Here is a 24,407-nt window from a genome sequence, read left to right on the forward strand (position 1 = left end):
TTCTGGAAAGTTGCCAAGCATGTGGAATTCTCTGTCAATAAAGTGTTTATGTTGAACTATAAAGCTGGAATTATGACAGACTTAGGAGGCATCTTGGAGAAGTACCATGGATTCAGAAGCTACAAGGAAAGAATGTCAGTAATGCATGAGAAGTGGTTAGAGATTGTTTGAGAAAAGTAGTATCAGATTGCATATCCAAGGTCAGGAGGATAACATAAGTGGCGATTAAGAGGATAAGTAGAGATATAAAGCAAGAGCTGGCAAAACAAAAAAAAAAAAAGAAAGAAAGAAAGAATGTGGAGGAAATATTAAGAAAAAGGTGATCAGCATACTCATGGGCAGTACAAAGTGCAACCAAGAAGGGTGACTAGTATAGCAAAAGAAAGACCTAATCATATTATGAGAGAAAAAGAGCTAAGTAGGCCAAAGTCAACTCAAAAGTTTTTTCCTTATGTAGCATTAAGAGGATAAGTAGAGATATAAAGCAAGACTGGCAAAACAAAACAAAAAAAAAAGAAAGAAAGAAAGAATGCAGAGGAAATATTAAGAAAAAGGTGATCAGCATACTCATGGGCAGTAAAAAGTGCAACCAAGAAGGGTGACTAGTATGGCAAAAGAAAGACCTAATCAGATTATGAGAGAAAAAGAGCTAAGTAGGCCAAAGTAAACTCAAAAGAGTTTTTTCCTTATGTAGCAAGTAAGAAAAAAATTACAATGGTAGGATGATTTTAATTAATGCTGATGGTAGTAAAGTGACAGAGGCAAAAGAAATTGTTGAGTGATCAATTTGCAAAGGTGTATCATCCAGGTGGAGATTTTCATTTGCTAATGTGACAAAGATACATATTAAACTTGAGGTAGATGAACAGGAGTTGTTCAGCATATTGAAAAATGTCAATGTAAATACAGCAGTGTAACTGGATAGCATGTCAGCCCTTGTACTACACGAATGTGTAAGAGAATGGGTATTGCCTCTGATGAAGAGGCAATACCCATTGTTCATTCTGTGTCCCAGCTTTGATAGGGATCAAGGGGAATGGAAAGAGGGTATGATAGTTTCATTGTATAAAGGTGGTGGTGCCCAGACAGTGGTAGTAAACCACAGCCCAATTAATATATCAGGATTGATTGTTAAAGTATTGGAAAAGTTAGTTAAATGTAAAATCCAACAGTGGATGGATAAGGATACAATACTCTATAGCGGAGGAGCACAGCTTTGTAAAGAGTAGGTCTTGTTCAGTAATTAATTCACATTTTATAATAAAGTGATGGCAGAATTGGAAAAAGTAAATATCTACACCATTAAAATGATGGACTTTGCAAAGACATTTGACAGAATACTACATGGGAAAATGTTTACAGAAGTTGGAGCAAATGGGAATGGATATGAAGCTGGTAGCATGGATAGGGGAGTGGCTGACAGACACCAGAGAGTAGTATATGGTGAAGTGGAATCTAGGAGAATGAGGATGACTGGTGTAGTACCTCAGGGTTCTGTACTAGAACATGCATTAGGTGTGTGTGTGTGTGTGTGTGTGTGTGTGTGTGTGTGTGTGTGTGTGTGTGTGTGTGTGTGTGTTTGTGTGCTGAGACACAAACACTAGGGCTTCTACTCTTTAATTTGAATATCACTGGTATAGGGGAAGATTTAAGTGGGGATATTCAGTTGTTTGCTGATGATGCAAAACTAGGGAGGGCAGTAGTTGATGAAGGTGATGTAGATATCCTGCAGGATGATTCAAATAAATTGTCATTATGGACAAAGGATAGTGATTGTCAATTTAATGTTGCAAAATGTAAGATTGTGCACTTTGATTTGAGAAGGTTACATACTGTGTATCACACTGATGGTACTGGATGTCAGAAAATTGATGAGGATAGGAACTTGGGGGTGATCATGGCCCGAGAGAGAGAGAGAGTTGAAGTTCAGAGGGCATATTGCAAAAGTTGGTAAAGGATTAAAAGTTTAAAGGATTACTTGGATGTTGAAACAAGAAAGAAAGCTAACAAGTAAAGACAGAACCAGGGGTCATCTGAGTAAGTTGTGCAAGTATGTGGTTAATGAGGGTGTGCAGACTAAATTTTTTTGCATGGAGTGAATGAGTAGAATGGATTGCCAGAATTAGTTGAGTGCCTTGATAGTAAATGAGTTTAAGGAGAGGAATGATAGGTTTTGTGTGTACAAAAGTTAATGTGGGTATCCCACGATGTGTCTATGGACACCATGGAGATATCCTTTAATAACAAAAATGCAAAAATTCTGACTTATACATGAAACTAGTTCTGGAAGATACCATGGAGATGACGACATCGATCTAAACCGTTTTGAACTTCTACTTCACTACAGTAAGTGGCCTCATCCTTTGAAGAAAATATGTTAAACAGAAGGAAACCTCAGAAAGTGACAAATAGAACATATACACTGATGAGAATAAAATAGAAAGAAATGTCAGCTGTTCTTTCATAGTATATCACAGGTAGTCTATCAGTGGGGATATAGTTTGAATCACCATACACAAATGCTGATTCAAAGTATATCCCTTCTGTTCAAACAATCAGGCAGAACAACTTATCATAATTAAATCACTCTTGTATCTCCAATAATTATTATTCAGGCCTCCATTGAGTCAAAAGACTCATCGTGCAAGGTCCTTCCTAAGAAACACAAAGTCTATCATACCACTCCTTAAACTCATTTACCATTCTCGTTCTCACCACTCCATCCGGCAATGCATTCCATGGTTCAACCACCCTCCATGCAAAGAAACTACTCCTCACCCTGTTGCAAACAGTTTCCTTTCGTAACTTTCAGGGATGGCCTCTTGTCATCACTCCTTCCTGCTGTTCAACCAAGCGAAAGAACTCCCCAGTGTAAACTCTGTAACCACCTCTCAACAGTTTAAAAGTCTCAATCATATCACCTCTCCTTCTTCTATCCACCAAACTCTGCAGTCCATATTCCCTCAGCCGATCCTCATAACTATCATTGTACAGTCCTGAAACCATCTTTGTTATCTGCCTTTGTACCCTTTCCACAGTTAATTTATCCCCTTCAAATCCTGGGGACCAAATCTGAGAACAATAGTTCAAGTGTAGTCTGATCAGGGTCTTATACAACGGAAGGATAACTGTTTTATCTCTGCAGGTCAGTGTCCTTCTCATTATTGCAGCAATCCTCTGTGTTACCTTTGCCACCTTTGTAATATGTCCCCTAAATTTCAGGTTTCTATCAATCATCAACCCCAGATCTCTTGTTTCCCCTACTTCCTCCAGTATAACTCCTCCCATAGAGTATGCAGCATCCCATTGATGTTTCCCAAACCTCAAGACCTTACATTTTCCTGCATTAAACCCGACAACCCCCATTCATTTGCCCATCTATCTAGCTTATTCAAATCCTCTTGCAGGGCTACTACATCGCACTATTACTAATAATCCTTCCCAGCTTCGCATTGTCTGCAAACAACTGAATATCTCCTTGCAATCCACTGACAATATCATTGATATAAAGGTTAAACAATATAGGTCCCAGTACTGAGCCCTGTGGGACCCCACTTGTAACCCTCTGCCTCCTTGAAACTGTCCCACGATACACAACTCTGATATCTATCGGACAGCTGATCCTGAATCCATTGGAACTCAACAGATCTCATCAAAAGACTACAAGTTATGTTGACAGTAAAATCACTATGGATGTCATTAAAAACCAAAACAACTGCTTAATGTTAATAGAGCAAACTAGAAATCTGCTTAGGAGTCTTACTTTAGAAGGATGAGATTAGGTTCTGCTGGGTGCAAGTGCATAATGAAGTAACAGGAATGAGAGAGAGTGGATCAGTAAGCCAAGGAAGTGTCTATTAACAAATATCTGGAAGTAAGTTACATAAAGTTCAAAATCAGCTATAAAAACACTTGCAGAAGAAATAAGCCTAAATTTGTGGGAAGAAGAATGGAAAATACCCAGAAATGATCAATCACAAAGAAATTTAAACAAACTATCAAAAGCAAACTCCAACTGAAAGTAGATGCCATCTCTCCAAGTATGATTACACTCCTAACAGAACATGGAAAATTAAGATACTACCTACACATATTCCATTTTCTAGAATCACTATTCTGCATCTGTTGATCACCTATTCTAGATTCTATCTGGATGCTTCTAATACAATACATCATCATCATCATCATCTTAGGAGGTGAATTGCTTGGGTCAAAACAGAGAATTGTCCAATCAAAATTATTTAATCTTGGTAATAGGATCAATTTCTAATATTTGTAATGCAATATAAACTACTCACAGTATTAGGATAGTATGCATGTAAATTTATATATATAAATGTTAATTAAATTATGTAAATATTCAAATAATGTAATTGTAAATTCATGTCGCATTGTATGCAACTGGAATATGTAGAAAATAAAGTTATCTCCTGGTAGGGCTACTATCTGAAGAAAAACACAAGAAACACACAAACAGAAATTAATCACTATACAGTCTAAAAGTCAACTAAATGCTGCTTACCAATCTGAGCTATCACACAATGAAATTCAATTAAAAACTATTGGTATCATTACACAATGAATATAAAAATTTAATTTGTCTTCTGCAGCCATTAGAACCACTGTCTTCTTACTTTCTTATTACATTCATTAAGCAGAGCTTAGTGTATATTCTTTAATTTGTGATAAATAGTATTTAGTTAAAATCTTTTCAAACTTTGGAAGTATTTTTTTCTTTTTAGAAATGTTTGAAATTTCATGAAGAGGAATTAATTTGGGATGTGAAACAGCATATACTTTCTTCTCTTCCCAAGGTAGGAAAGCACTTTCCTTTTTTTTTTGATAATCGTAGAATCTATCAGAAATTCTCTCCTGCTAAATAAAAAGAAAGTTTAAAAATGACTAAGAACATGTGATTTTTAATGGTCTGTGCAATATACTATAGATTTTTCTGTAACTGATTATTAGTAGTTCAGAATTCCATTAATGAATAAATTTCTGAATACATTGAAGAATAAATAAAATGAAGTAACTGTTCATTCTGTGAACTTGTGACACACACACACATATATGAGGGGAAAAAAAACTTTTCATACAGTTATAGCTGAATTGTTATTTTCATTCTAGATAGATATTACTGTGAAATTTTCACTAGTATAACATCAGTACAAAAATATACACAGTGCGATAATATGACTATTAACAAAGGTTAACAAGAAACTTATAAGTGATGTTATTGAAAGCTTACTGCTAAACTTTCCCTAATAGATCAGCTACAAATATTAATCAATGCTTATTTTAAGGGTATAACTTTATTACAGCTAGTCCAAAGTTCCAGTTGGTTGTAAAAGAAAAAAAGCAAAAGAAGAGAATGACTTCAAAACTTTGGCTGTAGCTGAGTTATCAGTGAACTCATAGTTTTGAGATGAAGCTGTCATACCTGTATTCCATGAGCAAAGAGGCATCAGTTGCCTTACTCAAGTTGGAATCCCAGTTAATCTGATCATCATAGATGATCAAATCGACATTTATTATTTCAATCATTAATAAAAAAAAAATGATTGTAGCAGCAACAAAACCAGTAATGGGCATTTCTAGTGTTTTAACAATGCCATGTAACAAGTTACATGTTTGTAGCTAGTATAAATTAGAGAAATATGATGCTTCCAAGTCAGTGCAACTGTATCTGGGTGAAATGGCTGTGAAAAGAGAACTGATAGAGTTTGAAAGAGGTGTGGTGATAGGATGCCATGTTGCAGGCCTATCTGTTTGGCAATTGTTGACAAATTGGGCCATCCCAGGTTGACAATTCAGTGACACTATACTATGATGGAAGAGCAGGGAGTCAACTGCAAATGCTACCAACGGTGGATGACCCATCACACTCACCGAATGTGACTGTAGGGTGTTATGAAGAATAATATGTAATATATTCATCAGCCAACATGTTGAATGCAGAGTTTTTGGCATTGAATGGAATACAAATCTACACAAAAATATTCAGAACAGAGGCTCACAACATGGGTTTTGCAACATAAGACCACAATATCCAAACTCTGCATACCCAAACTATTATGTAGATCATCTTCAGTGGTGCAAAGAACGTGTACAATAGGACATGGAAGCTTGGAATGCTGTGTTATAGAACGACGAATCATTGCTAGACCCTCTACCGAGCAGATGAATGGGTATGGGTGTTATGCCCAGTGAATGTCTCTTACCACAGTGCATAACCCCAACTATGAAATTCAGAGATGGTAGTGTGATGACTATCGCTAATTTTAAAAAAATTATATTAAAAAAAAGTTTCTGGTGATATAATTATTTCATTGTAGTTAAACCAAGAAATATTAGATTTGTTACAAAAGATAAATTAATATAATTGGAAGAGGTGGTGGGTAGTACATGGTGTAGTTGTGGTTAGTTGTAGTTGGTAGAGAGTTGTAGAGTATGTGCCCTCCCTCGATGAGTCTTTGGACTCCCTGGAAGTGTTACGTAATGATAAAATAAAGATACACTGTCTACAATTCTATGATTGCAGTCAGTGTGCCTTTTTCCCTATAAGAATATATTAAAACCCATAATAATAAAAAGGTTCAAATTAGCTTAATTTAAGACAAGATTAAAAATGAAACATAGTAAAATGACATCAAGGCAAAATGCAAAATATTATTATTGTAATATCACTAAATTTCTGTAGAGTGGGCTTTTATTTAGGATATCATTGTTTATGGAAGATCTTGAGGCTAATGTTTGAATACTACAAGGTTTGGCAAATGTGGAAGAGGAATGGATTATATTTTCATCAGAAATGAATGAGAAAGATTTGAAGTCAGTGAAAGAAGATCATTTATATTCTTCTTCTTCTTCGTCTATGATCTCTTATGCTTTTAAACGTCAAGATTTTGCCAAAGAGATTTCCATGCCGTCCTGTTATTTCTATCTATACAGTCATCCCTTGACTTACGTCCATTCAAAGATACGTCCGTGACCCCGTAAGGGAATAAATAACATTTTTGACTATACTTTCGAACAAGACCCAAGCATGTATAAAGTAAAAAGGTTTCTATTTAGCAACAATGCATCATGTGCAGTGGCAACAGCATATTCAGCGGCAACCTCCCTTAGCAGTTGGCATGTGTCTTCAACAGTTCCTCTGTTGATTTTGTTGTTGAGAAATAGGCTATTTGTGTATTTATTGTTCCTCGTATTTATTTATCCATGTATTTATTTAAGATATTTTGTGCAATATGGCCCCTACATGTCCAATCAAAAAACCTAGTGAAGAATTACAGAAAAAGAGGCAAACAATTGATCTTGAAACGAAGTTGCAAGTTATAAAGCAACATGAAGATTTCCCAACAGTCCACTCTCCAATGTAAACATTGGAGAGTGGACTGTTGGGAAATCTTAGTGTGGAACTGTGTGATATTATTTACCAGTATATGTCATATCATTTGTTACCTTCTCCTGGTTTAGACCAAGACCTCTTATTGTAGTACCTGATAAAACAAACACTGAATGGTAGACACTTCTATTGCCTATACTGTAGCATTTCTCAGGTAAATTCAGTTGAGTATGAACATGATAAATGCATCATTTGATACTTCAAAGGCTGTAATAGTTCTTTAGTAATGATGTAGTTGATCATCAAAATTCTGATAATGCACATTTTATTAATGTCATAATACAAGGGCTATGGCAACATAGTTTACAAAAATGGCAATGCAAAGGGCAGACTGACCAGCACAGAGTCCTGATATGAACTTTATAGAGCTCCTCTAGGAAAAGTCAGAACATTATTTAGGATGAGATGAATATATCCAACTTCACTACAGGAACTGAAAGCATTTCTTAATTAGAGAAAAATGGACCAAAATATGTCATTTATCAGCATTTACTGAAATTCTACCCAGGAGTATGTCACCTGCAATAGCAGCCAGAGATGAACCAGTGGTGTATTGAAGTTATGAAATTAAAGTATTCTTGAAACACTGAGATATATGTATATATTTTTTGTAACATTCTATATATCCTGTATTTTCTTTGTAATGTTCAGTAATTATAATTACCATAATTATTTTAGGAACTAAAAGAAAGTTTTAATTATGGACTTTTTTCTCCACCTGTAAATGGAAGAGCTGGAAAGTTTTTAGATGAAGAGCGTGTATTAGCAGATTATTCATTTATTGGTGGTGTTGGATACCTTGAGGTATAGTCTAGAAACATTGGTTTATTTATTTCATATATAAGTGGATATAATTTTTTTTTGAAATAATGAACTTGTCTTGAGAAATTAATGATCAAAATATCTTCAATATCTGAACTTACTGTTATGATATCTGTTATATTATGCTTTTTGTAATGCCTTTAACATTGTTAGGATGTAGTAAGAAAGTTTTATATAGTAAAATTATTTTTTTTTTGTTGCAACTAATTATTATTATTTTCATCATTATCATATCTCCTTAAAGTTTCAAGATTGATTATAGTAATTCTACCTTGACCTACTGAAGTATGTATGTTTTACTGGAGGTAGAATGAGTAGAGTGACTGAGGCATTAGATATGAGAAGTAAGTGAGCAAAAGAGTTTGAAGTTGTAATAGATACAAATGACATGATTGTGAACAAAGAACACTCCAGATTGGATATCATTAGGTTGTTGAGATGGATAAAAGAGAATAGTGAATGATAAATGCATGTAAACACAAGAAAGATATTTAATTAACCAGATATTTTGGTCTGGAAATAGCAGACCATCCTCAGTGGTATTATAAGAACAGTTATAAAAAATACAAACTAGAATATTAACAATAGATCGTTTAAAATAGAACAAGCCGTGTGATGTTATATCACTAAGCATGAAACAGAATATTTTGAAGTAGAGACATGATTAAAAAAATTAAAAAAAAAAATTAATGCATAATCTTGATTAGACTTTCCCAGATTTTTGATATAGATATACAGTCATTATGATTCAGGTTGGGATGATGGAGCAAGGCCTCCACGCTTTCCTTGAACAAACATTCAAACCTATAACGGGATCTATGTAAGAGGCTAGTCTTGGACCAAAGGATGTTGTGGTCAGTTTCAATCCTGTGCTGAGCCAATCCAGACTTTTCAGGTTTGTTGTAAGAATGGAGGATTGATGTTCTTGGATTCTTTTTTCAAAAGAACGTCCAGTCTGTCCAAAATAGGATAGATCACAGTTGCACAGAATTTGATAAACTCCAGGAAGAGATAAAGTTGAGCGTTTGTCTTTAGCAGAAGGAAAATGAGAAGACAATTTATTAATAGGTGAATAAATAGCTGTTAAATCATATATCTTTAAAATTCTTGTGATAGGTTCTGAAATACCGGAGATATAAGGAATTGGCACTCGACGTATTGAAACTTTGTTGTTTTGTGGAGGATTATAAAAATTGAGAAGATGTTGAGTACTTTTTTCAGAAAAGCCATTGAGTTTCATGTGTTGTTGGATAGTAAAAAGTTCTTTCTGTAGATAATCAAAGGTAGAACAATTAGTTTTTGCTCTTCTGATGAGGCATTTTATAATTCCTGTTTTTTGACATGGATGATGGGCTGATTCTTTAAGAATATAACGACCTGTGAACGTTGGTTTCCTGTATTTTTACTGGATTGGCTCAGCACGGGATTGAAACTGACCACAACATCCTTTGATCCAGGACTCACCTCTTACATAGATCCCGTTATAGGTTTGAACGTTTTTTCAAGGAAAGCGTGGAGGCCTTGCTCCATCATCCCAACCTGAATCGTAATGGCTGTATATCTATATCAAAAATCTGGGAAAGTCTAATCAAGATTACTCATTAATTTTTTTTAAAATTAAAAAAAATTTTTTTAATCATGTCTCTACTTCAAAATATTCCGTTTCATACTTAGTGATATAACATCATGCAACTTGTTCTATTTTAAATGATCTATTGTTAATATTCTAGCTTGTATTTTTTATAACTGTTCTTGTAATACCACTGAGGATGGTCTGCTATTTCCAGACCGAAATATCTGGTTAATTAAATATCTTTCTTGTGTTTACGTGCATTTATCATTCAGTCTTATGTCACAAGTATCCTTAAAACAGCAAAAGAGAATAGTGTCATTAGAAAGATAGTAAGTATGTTGCCTAAGTACGACAGTGGTGAGATGAGGTGGAGAGCAAGGATTATGAATGATATGTTTAGCAGAAATGTGTAAGGAGAAAGAAGTGCAGTTTGTTAATGTGTGGAATGAGGTTGAAGGACGAAGTGAACTGTATAGGAGCGAGGGACTGCATTTGTGTGGTTTTGCTGTCAGTTCACTTCTTTTTCACTTCTTTACCTTCCTGCTGGAAGGTAAAGAAGTGAGTGCAGAAAATGAATCTGATCAAGTGGGAAGCAATATGGAAGAATGGGAGAGTAAGACAAGAGCGATTGAAGAGGTAGTTGTGAATGAGGAAGTGAGCAGCATGAGTATAGAGAATGAGAGAACAGGTGCAAGATAGATAGGGAAACGGGGAGGCTCAGGTTGACAGAGGAACACAGCGTGAGAAAATTGGGTGCTCCAAGGGGATGTGAATTCATGTGTAGACAAAAAGGGAAGGGGATTACCTGGGATCAAGGGAAAACAGCTGGATTTGAAGATGGTTCGAAGATGAATAAGGAGAAAAAGAAATGGCTCGAGTTAAGCATTGAGAAGTCGCATCAAATAAGTGGTATTAGTGGAACTAGCTGTAGATCCAGGAATAAGCACCTGTGTTTGTATACAAATGCTAGAAGTATTAAAAACAAGGCAAATGAAATGGTTGCATTAATCGAGTCTGTTCACCCAAAAATTGTTGGAATAAGTGAGACATGGTTGGATGAGGATGACATCCTGACAGGAATAGAGATGGAAGGGTATAATTTGTTTTGTGAGGATTGAAAGGGTATAAATGGAGGAGGAGTGCTATTGATGATAAAGAAAGAAAGAGTTATGACCATACAAAGTAGAGATGCCAGAGGGAAATAGTGCCAGTGGTTTTGAGGCAGTATGGTGAGAGATAGAGGTGAATGGAAATACTCAGTTGGATGTTGTTATAGGTGATGGATGATAGTGACTATGAAATGTATAATCAAATTAACCAAGCAAATAAGAAAAGGGTGATTATTATGGGTGATTTTAATTATAGCAATATAGACTAGGATGATGAGATAGCAACTGGAAGTAAAGAAAATGAGTTTCTTGAGTTTTTGAGAGCCAACTACCTCAGACAGTATGTAACAGAGGGCACACAAGGACTTAAAGGTCTTGGATTTGATTATCTCATCAGAGGATGTTATTATAAATGCTGTGTCAAATCACCCTCCAGTTGGTGAGAGTGACCATGAAGCGATTACCTGGGTGGTTGCCAACAGTGTGAGGACCTCTGAGAGGAAAAGGTATATGTGGAACCATAAGGCTGGTGATTATGAGGAGCTCGGGAGACAGCTTGCAGGTGTAGCATGGAATGAGGAGTTAGCTGGAAAAGAGATCAATGCAGCTTGAGGGGATATTCAAGAACTATCTGGCAGAAGAAATGTCTAAATGTATTCCAATGGTCACAAGGTTAAGGTAGGGTAAGTATGAAATGGATGAATGAAGAGATTAAGCATGCAATACAGAGAGAAAAAGCATTATGGAGGCAGCATAAGAGATGAAGTAATAAACAATTCCATGTGGATTACAAAGACCAAGCAAGGTGGGTGACTTGGTTGGTAAGGGTAGCAAAGAAGTATGAGTAGCAGTTAGCTAATGAAGCCAAAAAGAATCCTAAGGAGTTCTTTCGATGTGTAGCGAGCAAAAAAAAAAAGAAAAAGAATGATTATGGAAAGATGACATTGATTGGAGAAAATGGTATAAAGACAACTGCTTCAGAAGATATAGTGGAGATACTTAATGAGCAGTTCATAAAAGTCTTTCATTCTTGTGAACATGATATCATGGAGAGATTGAGAGCAGTTGATGATGGGGAGGAGAGACTGACTGTAAGTGAGCAAGAAGTGTATGGAGAATTGAACAAACTTGAAGTGAGTAACACTGTGGGACTTCATAATACATCACCATGTATTCTGAAGGAATGTGCCAAGGAGTTGACATCTGTCTTGACATATTCTTTTAATATGACTCTTGCACTGGGTCGAGTTCCAAAGGAGTGGAGGGAGGGTAAGATTGTGCTCCTCTCTTGTCCTTTGGACAGAAGAGAGGGATACACATTAGTAGACTTAGATTTTGCAAAGCTCTAGTTGATAGTCCAGCCACTCTAGTTGATAGTCCAGCCACTCTAGTTGATAGTCCAACTAGAGTGGATGGGGTTGGATATTAGATTAGTGCATTGAATTGGAGACTTGCTATCTCATAGGTATCAGCAAGTTGCATATGGGGGGAGCAGTATCCCCGAAGAGGGAAGTCACTAATGGTACCTTGGGATCTGTTTTAAGGCCATTGCTGTTTAACCTGTATGTTAATGATATGCCGAAGATTGAAGATTTGGATGGGATATTCAATTGTTTGCAGATAATGCAAAGTTGGGACGAACTATGAAGAGTAGAGAAGATGCTGTGGTCTTCTAAGAAGACTTGAATAAATTGAGCAAATGGGCATGGAAATGGGGATGCGAGTTCAATGTTGCAAAATGTAAGGTTTTAAAATTTGGGAAACAAAGATGGGATGTAGGATTTACACTTGGTGGGGATATATTGTTGGAGGTGGAGGAAATAAAGGAGCTTAGGGTGATAGTGGATAAGGAACTGAAATTTAGGGGACACATTGCCAAAATTGTGAGGACAACACAAAGAATTCTGGGAACGATGCAGAAGACACTGACTTGTAGAAGTAAGGAGATTTTTGTTCCATTGTATAAGACTTTGATTAGGCCACATGGACTACTGTGCCCAAATTTGGTCACCTGGTTTTCAAAAGGACGAAGAAATGTTGGAAAGGGTCCAGAGGCGACTGACTAAGGTAGTTTCTGATCTCTTGAATGTCGACTCTGTAAATAGCACCTTCTCAACCTTTCTTCATATTCGACATTCAAGAGATCAGGAGGCATGGTATGATGAGCTGTGTGTATGACAAAGGGACCTTCTAGATGAGTTTTTGACTCCATGGAGTCTTGGGATAATAATAATAATATTACTGCATTCAACTTTTACTTTATAAGGAACACTGTTCTAGTGAATTCACTCACTATAGCAGAATGCTATGGTCTTTCACAGATCCTTGAAACATGTTTGCTATTCTGAAGAACATTTACTATAGCAATCCTTTCACTGTAATAAAGTATTCTTTTTGTCGTTACGAAGTTACTATGTTGAGTTCAATTGTATTTGTAATACTGCACTGTCACTTCATTTATGTTTCTACTCACCACACACATTCTATTATTGCACTCTGCATAAGATTCTCTCTCCAAAAAAGAAATCAATCAATAAATAAAAAATATCCAGTTCCCACTATTCCTTTATAAATTTCCTGGGATGACCCCCTGTTTTCTCTTCTTCACTTTCATTCTGCGAATGGCCTCTTCTGTATTGATATAAATCAATTCCTTCACTGACTTATAGGTTTTATCATACTAACATAAGTAAACTTATACATTTTATCATACATGATTATCTGTTTGTTTATTTACTAATGATTATTTTCACACATATTCAGTTCTAATACTTATATATTGGATCATTCCTTTACAAAAAAGGCAATTTTTTTGGCATTGCCAACAAATATTGAGGGTAAAATCTGGAACAAGTGCTGTAGGACTAATAATCAAAATCTTCATAAAACTCACAGTTAAATAAAACTTTTGGGGTACACATACATTAATTATATTAGTGGGATTTCTGAATTCAGAAATTCACTGGTTCCACTGCATTGGTGGATGGACAGGGCCTCATGTTAAAAGTTTAATGGAGTGAAATAGCACTAGGAAAGGATTAAAAATAGCATTTAATTTTTTCAGCATTTTATCTCAGTTACAGAGACATTGCCAGGGAGTATAAAAATGAGACTTGTAACACACATGAAGGCAGCACAAAACAAAGTGAAACGTAGACAAAAGACATCCTAACTAGATGGGGATGCCCTCTATGGACACCTGTCAGTGACCTAGGATGTAAACTGGGATCTTGAAGTATTAGTCTTTCCCATATTTGTTCAAATTAGGCTGATTTTTAAGAACGGCAGCAGATTCTAAAAACAGTCTTTCTCTTCTAAATTTACTTTAATGGAGCATGATGATCTTTTTCCATTTGATTCTGTAAGATGTATCCAAAGCATAGTGTGCAAGGCCAAATTACCATTCATGACTGAAGATGTATGGAAAAATGAAACTAATAATAGACTAACCTTTCTTTAGACACCTTAGTCACCTGCCTACCTAATGGTAACCTATGCTTTTGATTATCTAGGACACTCAATCACACAGGCAGATACATTAACAAACTTTCCCATTACCTTCCTTGTCAACAGTATTGTGTCATAAAAGCACTAACCCATAGAGCCTATAACCTGTATTGATATATTATTACTTTAATTACTTATCATTGAGAAAGGTCATCATCAGGAAAACTTAATGTGTATAGGATAGAAGCTACATGACACTATACAAAAGTAGGATGAATCTAAATATTTGTTAATGATTTACTCTAGCCTGACCTCTGGTGGGAATAAAAAAAACAGAACTATATTAAACAATTTCTAAATTCCTCTCGCATTAAGATTTTCTTTTCTTTGGGGTTGTTCTGGATGTTATATGGGTTGAAGATAGGTCCTCCAAATTCTTGGAATAATTAATCCATCTTTCTTGTTCTTGGATGATGTTTCAAAATTTCACAAGCTTCTTTGAATTTTCTTTCAAACCAGGTTTTGGTGCAGTGTAGGGACTTGGTGCCTTTCCAGTCAATTCTGTGCTATGTTTGGAGTGTGGTCTGACAGGCCTGTTTTTCCATGTGGCGTTTGTGTTCATATTTTCTAATTCGGATGGTGCGTCCTGTTTCCCCTGTGTAAGGTTGGTTACAGGTACATTAAATTTTGTAAACCCCTGGGTGAGCAAGGTATGGAAGGGGATCTTTGGAAGAGCTAAGTAAATTTCTTAATTTTGATGGGGGTTTGAAGGTTGTCTTAATATTGTATTTAAGTAATATTCTATCTATTTTTTTCAAACTGCCCATAATGTATAGTATGGCTATAGCATTCTTTTTTGCATTTAATGGCATTTTTATGGAGGATTTTGTGAACTTTTTTTTATTGTAACCATTTTTTATAAATGTTTGGTTAACAATTTCAAATTCTTGATTCAGAGCTTGTTCATTGGAGTAAATTGTTAGGGCTTTGTGTTTGAGGGTGCTGATGATTCCTAGTTTTTGTGTTGGATGGTGGTATGAATTTTTATGTATGTATTGGCCTGTGTGTGTGTAGGTTTGCAGTAGACTGTGAAGGAGAGGTAACCTGAGGAAAGACGTATGACAAGTGTGTCTGGAAAAGGAAGAGAGTTGTTGTTTTCAATCTCGATGATGAACTGAATATGTTTGTGCTGTTTGTTCAGGTGGCTTCAGAATGTATTTAATGTTTCGTGGCCATGAAGCCAAATGGCAAAAATATCAACATATCTGAGCCAGACTTTGAGCTTTATGCTGGCCGAATCTAGAACTCGTTGTTCGAAGTCTTCCATGTTAGCTATTGGGTAGGAAAGTGGTGAGCCCATGGCCATACCTTCTTTTTGTAGGTAAAAATTATTTTGCCATGCAATATACGTGGTGCGGAGTATGTGGGCAAAGAGGACCGTGATATCTGGCAGAAAGATTTTTTGTAAGAGAGGAATAGTATCATTGATTGGGACATTAGTGAAAAGGGCAGCTATGTCAAAGCTGACTAATAAATCTTCATTGTTGAATGTGATGTTTCTAATTTTGTTTAGAAAGTGTTGTGTATTTTTTATGGAGGGGGAATGACCTACCAACTCCTTCAGTGTGGCCACTAGTTTCTGCGCTAGGTAATAATTAGGGCTGTTGATTCCTTCAACTATCGGTCATAGTAGTGTGCTTGTTTTATGCATTTTTGGTAGGCCATAAACTCTGGGAGCGTGGGCATAATGTGGTATTAGTTTTTTGGTTGTTTCCTCTGGCTATGTGATCACCAATTTGATTAATTCTGTTATTTTCTTTTTGATGCAGTTCCCAGTGATGAGATGCCAGTTTACATCCCAGGCCACCAACAAGTATCCATAGAGGGCACCCCATCTAGTTAGGACTCTAGTCTTTCGTCCATGTGTTTCACTTTGCGCTGCCTTTGTATGTGTTCCGTCTCATTGTATACTCCTTGGCGACAACTCTGTAACTGAGATGAAATATTGAAAGAATTAAGTACTATTTTTAATTCTTTCCTAGTACTGTTTCACTCCATTAAATTTTTAACAAGTTTCCTTGCACTTAAGCCTTAACACACAGATGGACAGGACCAGTGATTTCTTATGATGTTGCAGCAGCTCAAAAAACAAATCAAAGCCAATAAAAGCTGGCTTTTATTGGAGTCTTATAGTCAGGGTTTTGCATGTCAGTGGTGCTCGTGAGGCAACAGTAGCAGCGGTGTGTAAGAATAGCTCCGGATTCAGATAAGTTATTCTTGAAATAATTAATTGTATATGAGTGATTGGTTGAGTAAGAGCTGCTATAAAAGTTGTGTGCTACTAGTATTATTAGTGTGTGGGATATTTTGCTTAAACTTAATTATAAATTCTTTGTGTTTGGCCCTTAGAGTAGTAACCGGCAGAGCAATGATTGCAGCGGCTTTGTCAGCGCATGACTTTAACTTAGACTTCAGTCATTTTGTGAAGTGCGAGGTGTGCTACATGTATTCTTTTGATTACATAGATGGTTTGTGGACATTTAGGGCTGATGGAAGGAGGGTATGTGCGAAGTGTGAGCTAAACAAGATTTGATGAGTGCTAATATGAATTTGATGACAGAAAGTGTTAGTAGCGAGAACGTCGCGGGAAGAATGAGTGCTCATTCGAAAGAGAAGCATGGTGTGAAAGAAAGGCGAAAAATTGATAAAAAATCATAAAAAAAGGAAAGTGTGATTTGAAAACGGTAATGGATGGTAAAAAGAACGAAAGTAAGGCGAATGTGGCAGAAGGAAACTAAATTGAGAGAACCAAAGAAACCAGAAATAGCGTGACTATGAAATGTATAATCAAATTAGCCAAGCAAATAAGAAAAGAGTGATTATTATGGGCGATTTTAATTAGGGCAATATAGACTGGAATGATGAGATAGCAACTGGAAGTAAAGAAAATGTCTCCTGAACTCTTTGTAATCACACCCTTGTAGTTCCACATATACCCTTTTCTTACAGAGGTCCTCATACTGCTGGTAATCACCTCATGGTCACACTCACCAGTTGGTGGGTGATTTGACACTTCATTTATAATTACATCCTCTGATGAGATGACCAAATCCAAGACCCTCAATCCTCATGTGTCCTGAGAAAATGGTATAAAGACAACTGCTTCAGAAGATATAGTGGAGATACTTAATGTGCACTTCATAAAGGTCTTTTAATCTTGGGAATGTGACTTCATGGAAAGATTGAGAGCAGTTGAAGATGGGGAAGAGAGACTGACTGTAAATGAGCAAGAGGTGTATGGGGAATTGAGCAAACTAGATATAAATAAGACTGTGGGACTTGATAATATATCACCATGTATTCTGAAGGAATGTGCCAGGGAGTTGACATCTGTCTTGAAATATTCTTTTAATATGACTCTTGCACTGGGTCGAGTTCCAAAGGAGTGAAAGGAGGGTAAGATTGTGCTGTACCAGGTGTTGTGGTTAAGTTGTTGGAGAAGCTGGTGAGAACTAGGATTCAGAATTGGGTTGACAACAATGGTATTAACTTTGATGGACAGCATGGATTTACTAAAGGGAGGTCATGTTTTAGTAATCTACTTACTTATTACAATAAGGTGACTGCTTCCATGGACAGAGGAGAAGGATACACAGTAATATACTTTGATTTCGCAAAGCCTTTTGATAGATTACAGCATGATAAGTTGATAGTTCAACTAGAGTTAATGGGGTTGGATATTAGATTGGTGCATTGGATTGGAGACTGGCTATCTGATAGGTATCAACAAATTGTGTATGGGGGAGCAGTATACAGGAAAGTTACTAGTGGTGTTCCTCAGGGGTCTCGTTTAGGACCATTGCTGTTTAACTTGTATATTAATGATATTGGTGAAGATTTGGATGGAGATATTCAGTTGCTTGCAGATGATGCAAAGTTGGGACGAAAACCATGAAGAGTAGAGAAGATGTTGTGGCCTTACAAGAAGACTTGAATAAATTAAGTGATTGAGCACAGGAATGGGGATGTGAGTTCATTGTTGCAAAATGTAAGGTTTTAAAATTTGGAAAAGAAAAATGGGATGCAGACTTTATGCTTGGTGAGGATATATTTTTGGAGTTGGAGGAAATAAGAGATCTGTGGGTAATAGTGGATAAGGATCTGAAATTTAGGGGACACATGGCCAAAATTGTGAAGACAACAAAAAGGCTTCTGGGAATGATGCGGAGAACACTGACTTGTGGAAGTAGGGAGATTCTTGTTCCGTTGTATAAGGCTTTGATTAGGCCACACATGGATTGTGTGCCCAGATTTGGTCACCTGGTTCTCAGAAGGATGAAGAGATGTTGGAAAGGATCCAGAGGCAACTGACTAAGGTAGTTTCTCACCTCTGGAATGTCGAGTATGGGGAAAGATTGAGAAGATGCAACTTGCAGAGTCTGGTAGACAGGAGGAAGAGGGGAGATATGATAGAGACCTACAAGTTATTAAGGGGTTGTTATAGGATCAATGCTGGAGAGATTCTACAGAAAATAGTGGGAGATCAGAGGAGAACCAGAGGTCATCCCTGGAAACTGTACAAAGAGGGTGTGAGTAGGGGAGTGAGAAGCAGGTTTTTTTTTCATGCAGAGTTGTGAATGATTGGAATGCCTTGCCTGAGAGTGTGATGTCTGCCGAGAGTTTGAGTGTGTTTAAAGCACGGTATGATGAGCTGTGTGTGTGATAAAAGAACCTCCTAGATGAGTTTTTGACTCCATGGGGTCTTGGGTAATAATAATAATAACAACTTGAACGACTAATTGGGCTGAATGTGTGCCATCCAAATTCTTGGGATTTTTATGCCACCATTACTGTAATGATTAGGATGGTTAATCATAATTTCACAGGCTTCTTTAAATTTCCATTCATACCAAGTTTTTGTATGATATAAGAACATGTAATATACATGTTCAAGTACATGTATATTACAATCCTTGACTAAACAAACACACGTAATAACCACAGTAATAAGTTTTAATAAGTAAATATTTCATCCTGAGTATCTCAGGACATCGTCAGTGCAGTTAATTCAAACAATACTAGGAATAACATACAGTTAGGGTGCATGATTACAATGGAATCCCAATATGCGTACAGTAGCATGTTATAGAATAAATTCAAATATAACTGGAAGAAAAAAAAAAAAACATTAAAATAAGATAACATATATAAAGAAATTATTTAACACAATTTTGTATGACAATTTCCCATACTTTAGGAATAGCAAGAACGTCATTACGGTTTAGATTTGGTCTGTGAAGTAGGGCTTTAGCACTTTCTTTATACAAACATTCATGTTTATGTTTATATAAAGATCTATGTAAAAGTTTGGTCTTTTCCCAATAGATCCTATGGTTTGGGTTTTCAACATCATGTTGAGCGAGGCCAGATTTCTGCGATTTGATAAGACGGATGTGGTCTTGATGTTCCGAAATACGTTCCTGAACAGATCTACCTGTCTGTCCATAGTAAGACAATTTACAGGAGCATGGAACCTCGTACATGCCATGTAGCATCAGAGGTGAGAGTTTTTCTTTAGGAGAAGGTAACAAATTATAGATCTGGTTGGTGGGTTTGTAGGTAGTAGCAAGTTTGTATTTCTTCATAATTTTTGAAAGACATTCAGAGATGCCTTTGACATAAGTATGGGAATCCTGTGGGCTTGTTCTTGTCTACGTTGATGTGTGGGGAAGTGACTGATGATTTTTTTTTTTTTAAGTTGTTTTAAGATTGTATCCATTTAGTATGGCTGTAATTTTGATTATTTCCAATTCTTGGTTTAGAGATTATTATTTTTTTCCTCCAGTTATATTTTAATTTAATTCTATAACACGCTACTGCACGCATATTGGGATTCCATTGTAATCATGTGCCCTAACTGTATATTATTCCTAGTATTGTTTGAATTAACTGTACTGACAATGTCCTAAGATACCTGGGATGAAATATTTACTTATTAAAACTTATTACTGTGATTATTACGTGTGTTTGTTTAGTTATGAATTCTCCACAGGTTTTATTGTATAATAAATTACAATTCCTATCTTTAATGATAGGGATTGTACATCCAGTCTCACCGATATAAGTTACAGTGTGCATTCGATATGATGTACTCCACAGTGAATTAATGTGGGGAGAGGATCTTTAGAGGAGTTAATATGTTTTTTAATTTTATATATGGTTTAAAAGTGGCATTAAGATTATAATGGCGTAGAATTCTGTATATTTTTTCTAATAACCTTTTAATGTATGGGATAGCTATGATTTTACTGTAATCTATATTATATGTATTTTTTGATGAAGTTTTATGTAGAACTTTATTGATAGTATTTTTGCTATAGCCATTATTTATAAATGTATTGCTAATAATTTGATCTTCTAGTTTAAGAGCTTGTTCATTAGAGCAAATTGTTAAGCTCTGTTTTTGAAGGCGTTATGACTCCAAGTTTTTGCAAGGGTGGTGATATGAGTTAACATGTATATATTTATTGACCAGTATGTGTAAGCTTGCAGTAAACAGTGAAGGCTAGACTGCCCGAGGGAAGACATGTAACCAGCATACCTAGGAAAGGAAGCAACTTCTGATTTTCAATTTCAATAGAAAATTGTATGTGTTCATGTTGTTTATTCAGGTGGCTGAGGAATGTGGAGTTAGATGGTTGAACATGGTGAAATCAAGGAATCAGTGTTACAAAAGAAGTTGTGATGAAGTAAAAGACAGTTGGCAGTGAACAGATGCATGAAGAATATAAAGTGCAGGCCACAAAAGTGACAAGCATGGTTAAAAAAGAAAAAGTTGAATATGACAGAAGATTGGTCAGTGAGGCCAAAGCTAATCCAAGGGAATTTTTCTGCTATATGACAAGCAAGAGGAAAAATAATAAATAATTATGGCAGGTTGATGCTGGTGGATAGCTGTGGTAGCAGAGTAACCATAGCAAATGATATAGTGTAATTATTTAATGAACACTATATCAGTGTATAACATAGTGGTGTGAATGATGCTGTGCGACATGTAGAAGGGAGACAAGAATTAGGAAAATTAAAAGTGAAAGAATCAGAGGTGTATCTTGAGTACATTGTGAATGCAGATAGGGTAAATAACTTCAAAGCTCATTATGATAGACATTGCTGGCTGAAAATACTGTCCCACTTAAATTATCAGGTTTATGAAGATAGAAGCATGATGTACTACATTTCCACCCTTTTTTTTGAAAACGCATTATTTATTTCATTTATAATAGTTTTAATCACTAAATAACAAGTATGCCAGCACATTCACGCTGTACTTGACAATTTTTACTACTTCCTGGCATTCTTTGGTCATAGTTTACCTGAATGTTTTGCGAACAATGATTGTTTGAAATTATCTGTAAAACATAAGTTTGGAATTTTCGTAAGTAGAGATAGCTGCCATAATCCTTCCCCAAATCTGATACATTCACCCTTACAGTGGCCAACCAAAACATTGCTAGAAACAGCTTGTCTTCATGTGGGTTCAGTTGGTGAACTCAATCACTGAAATCCCTAGTGCCTCTGCATCTCAGTCAATATAGGTGAAACCCTTTGGTCGGAAAGACCTGGGTTCAATTCCCAGGTTCAATGACATGAGGAATTTTTATCTGGTTGCTTTCAACTAAAGGTGAGTTAGCAAGTCTCATACGGAGGCAAAGAACACATTCTATTGATAGCCAAAAATATGTTATAACCAGTGGTGGGCTATAAAGGGCTTGCAGGGGCTCACGTGAGCCCTTTGCTAAATGTTTCTCAAATTTGTGAACCCCTTGTTCTTCTTGTTTAATAATCTTGTAGAACTAGAAAATATGCAGAATGTACTATAATTGCTACTTTAAATTCATATGGATTTTTTGATAACTATTTAAAAAATCATCTCATTGCATTTTGTTCTGATGAAGCTAGTGTAATGTTAGGAAACATCAGGTGTTGCAATCAAACTTCTACAAAGATTTCCCAACATTGTGATTTGGCATTGCATAGCTCATTGTTTGCAATTTGCATTAGACGATTCGATAAAAATAACATTAAAGAATAAATCATTTTGAAATATTTATGAATAAATTATATGCTTTTTATCATCAATCACCAAAAAATCAACGAGAATTAAATACGATTGCAAAAGACCTTGGTATCGAAATTTTAAAGATTGGTTGTGTGTTTGGACCATGATGGGCAGCTTGCAGTTTACGAACGGCTCTTGCTTTGTGGAGAAATTACCCAGCTTTATGCAAGCATTTTGCATCAAACGATTAATAATAAGTGTTTTTTAAACCGACTTCTCAATTTGGAACTTTTAAAAGATCTAGGATTAATGATTGATATCCTACAGGAATTATCATATCTGTCAGAAGCTCTACAACAAAGTTGCATTATAAGTATTATACTGGCTAAGTTAGCTTTTTTTTTTTTTTTTTGCTCGACGATGCAAGTCCTTTGTTAAAATTTCCATAGCCCACCACTGGTTATAACCAATATCTTCATGTTGGTTTCATAAGATAGTGCCATACATCCCATATGGGACTCATGGCCATGACCATCAGACACTAATAATAATAAAAATTTGCCAACATGTCTAAATGTAATCAAGTTGAGAAATAAAATTTGTGTCTTTAAAGAAACTTCTGAAAACGTTCTAAATTATTGTCGTTTTTCATAATTTATAGTTACTACTCTACTTCATAATTCAGTACCATGAAGGTTAAAAGAAGTTCTGTGAAATTGAAAATTAAAATTGTCATGAATTGAAAAACAAATTGAAACTTAACATCATTTCTATTGTTGAATTTTATTATTAGGCCTGTATAGCCCTGTGAAAATGGCATTTTCATCCATACCACTAGACCATCTGAAAAAAGACCTTAAGTTTGATTCTAGTTACTAGCTAGAGGAACTTTTTCTAAGAAGCGTTTCTTTGACTGGTTTCTGTGTTAGTTGATCTCTGATCTGGGCAAGTAGGGCTTTTTCCTCCTGGTAAACACAGGTTTTTAATTTTGCAACTCAAGAAAATTGACTTTAGAATTTACACTATTTGAGACAATAATTTATAGTGTTAGGGTTAAGGACCACGAGATAGTGGCAGTTAATTGCCATACTCTCTTTTCCAGAGACGCTAATTAAATCGGCAATAGTCATTGGCTGGCTATTGTGATTTGGATGGAGATTGGCTCTCCTCCAGTTTCCAAAAAGTTAGGACTTGAATGGCCTTGAATTCCCCTTTGGGATTAAAAGTTAGTGGATTTATTATTAGGTATATTTATAAGAATCACTCTTATAAGCAATTTATTTATTTATTTAATTTTCCAGTTAAGCAAAAGGCCCTTAAAAGGCTTTAGAATCATATTAAAAAAAAAAAAAAGAATAAACATTATTTGATAAATATATATTATTTTATATCAGGTAGACAAATAATGTCAGAAATTGTCATTTCTTTTCTCTACATTTTTATACTGTTGTATAAAAATGAATATTACAATCATTTTTGAGTAAATACAAGTAGCAAGTTGCTTTATTTTCATTTTTTTAATATCCATCTCACATTGCAAGTATGGTTGATTAATAAGATAAATAATGCATACAAAAAAATTAAAATGGGTGATAAAAAGAAGGGAGAAAAAAAAGGGAATGATATGCCTGAACTGTATATTTGTTTGGAATGTGAAATATTAGCTTCTTAAAATTGATGTGGAATGCTTACAGCATCAAAAATATGCAAATATACATACAAGAGAAATTGTTATTCGCTTATATTTGGTTAGGAAATATATTTATTTTTCTTTGTTAAACTTTTCTTAACTGCTTAGTTTAAATTGCATTTAATTCACAAAAATAAATTAAGTTGACAAACACTGAAGTTGTCTGCAATTATTGTTATTTGTGCACTCTGATGGGGGGGGGATTTCCAATTTCATAGTGCAACCTTTGATTTGCTGTTACTTCACCAGATGCAAGAAGATAAAATTAATATGTTTTTTGTACCTCTGTTTCTTTTGTG

At 35.5% G+C, this 24,407-nt stretch overlaps 1 protein-coding gene across 1 annotated transcript in view; it reads left to right on the forward strand.

Annotated features, from left to right (window-relative positions):
- Positions 1-24,407, forward strand: part of LOC150097861 (uncharacterized) — a 501,089-nt gene that overhangs the window by 53,716 nt on the left and 422,966 nt on the right. The window contains exons 3-4 of the mRNA XM_090406613.1: positions 4,743-4,814; positions 8,087-8,212. Of these exons, the coding sequence (XP_090262739.1) occupies positions 4,743-4,814; positions 8,087-8,212 (198 nt within the window). The remainder of the gene's footprint in view (positions 1-4,742; positions 4,815-8,086; positions 8,213-24,407) is intronic.

This window comes from Typopeltis vanoorti, chromosome 16 (assembly GCF_054136105.1).
Source record: "Typopeltis vanoorti isolate ZY-2024b chromosome 16, IOZ_Tvanoo_1.0, whole genome shotgun sequence".
NCBI classification, from domain to species: domain Eukaryota; kingdom Metazoa; phylum Arthropoda; class Arachnida; order Uropygi; family Thelyphonidae; genus Typopeltis; species Typopeltis vanoorti.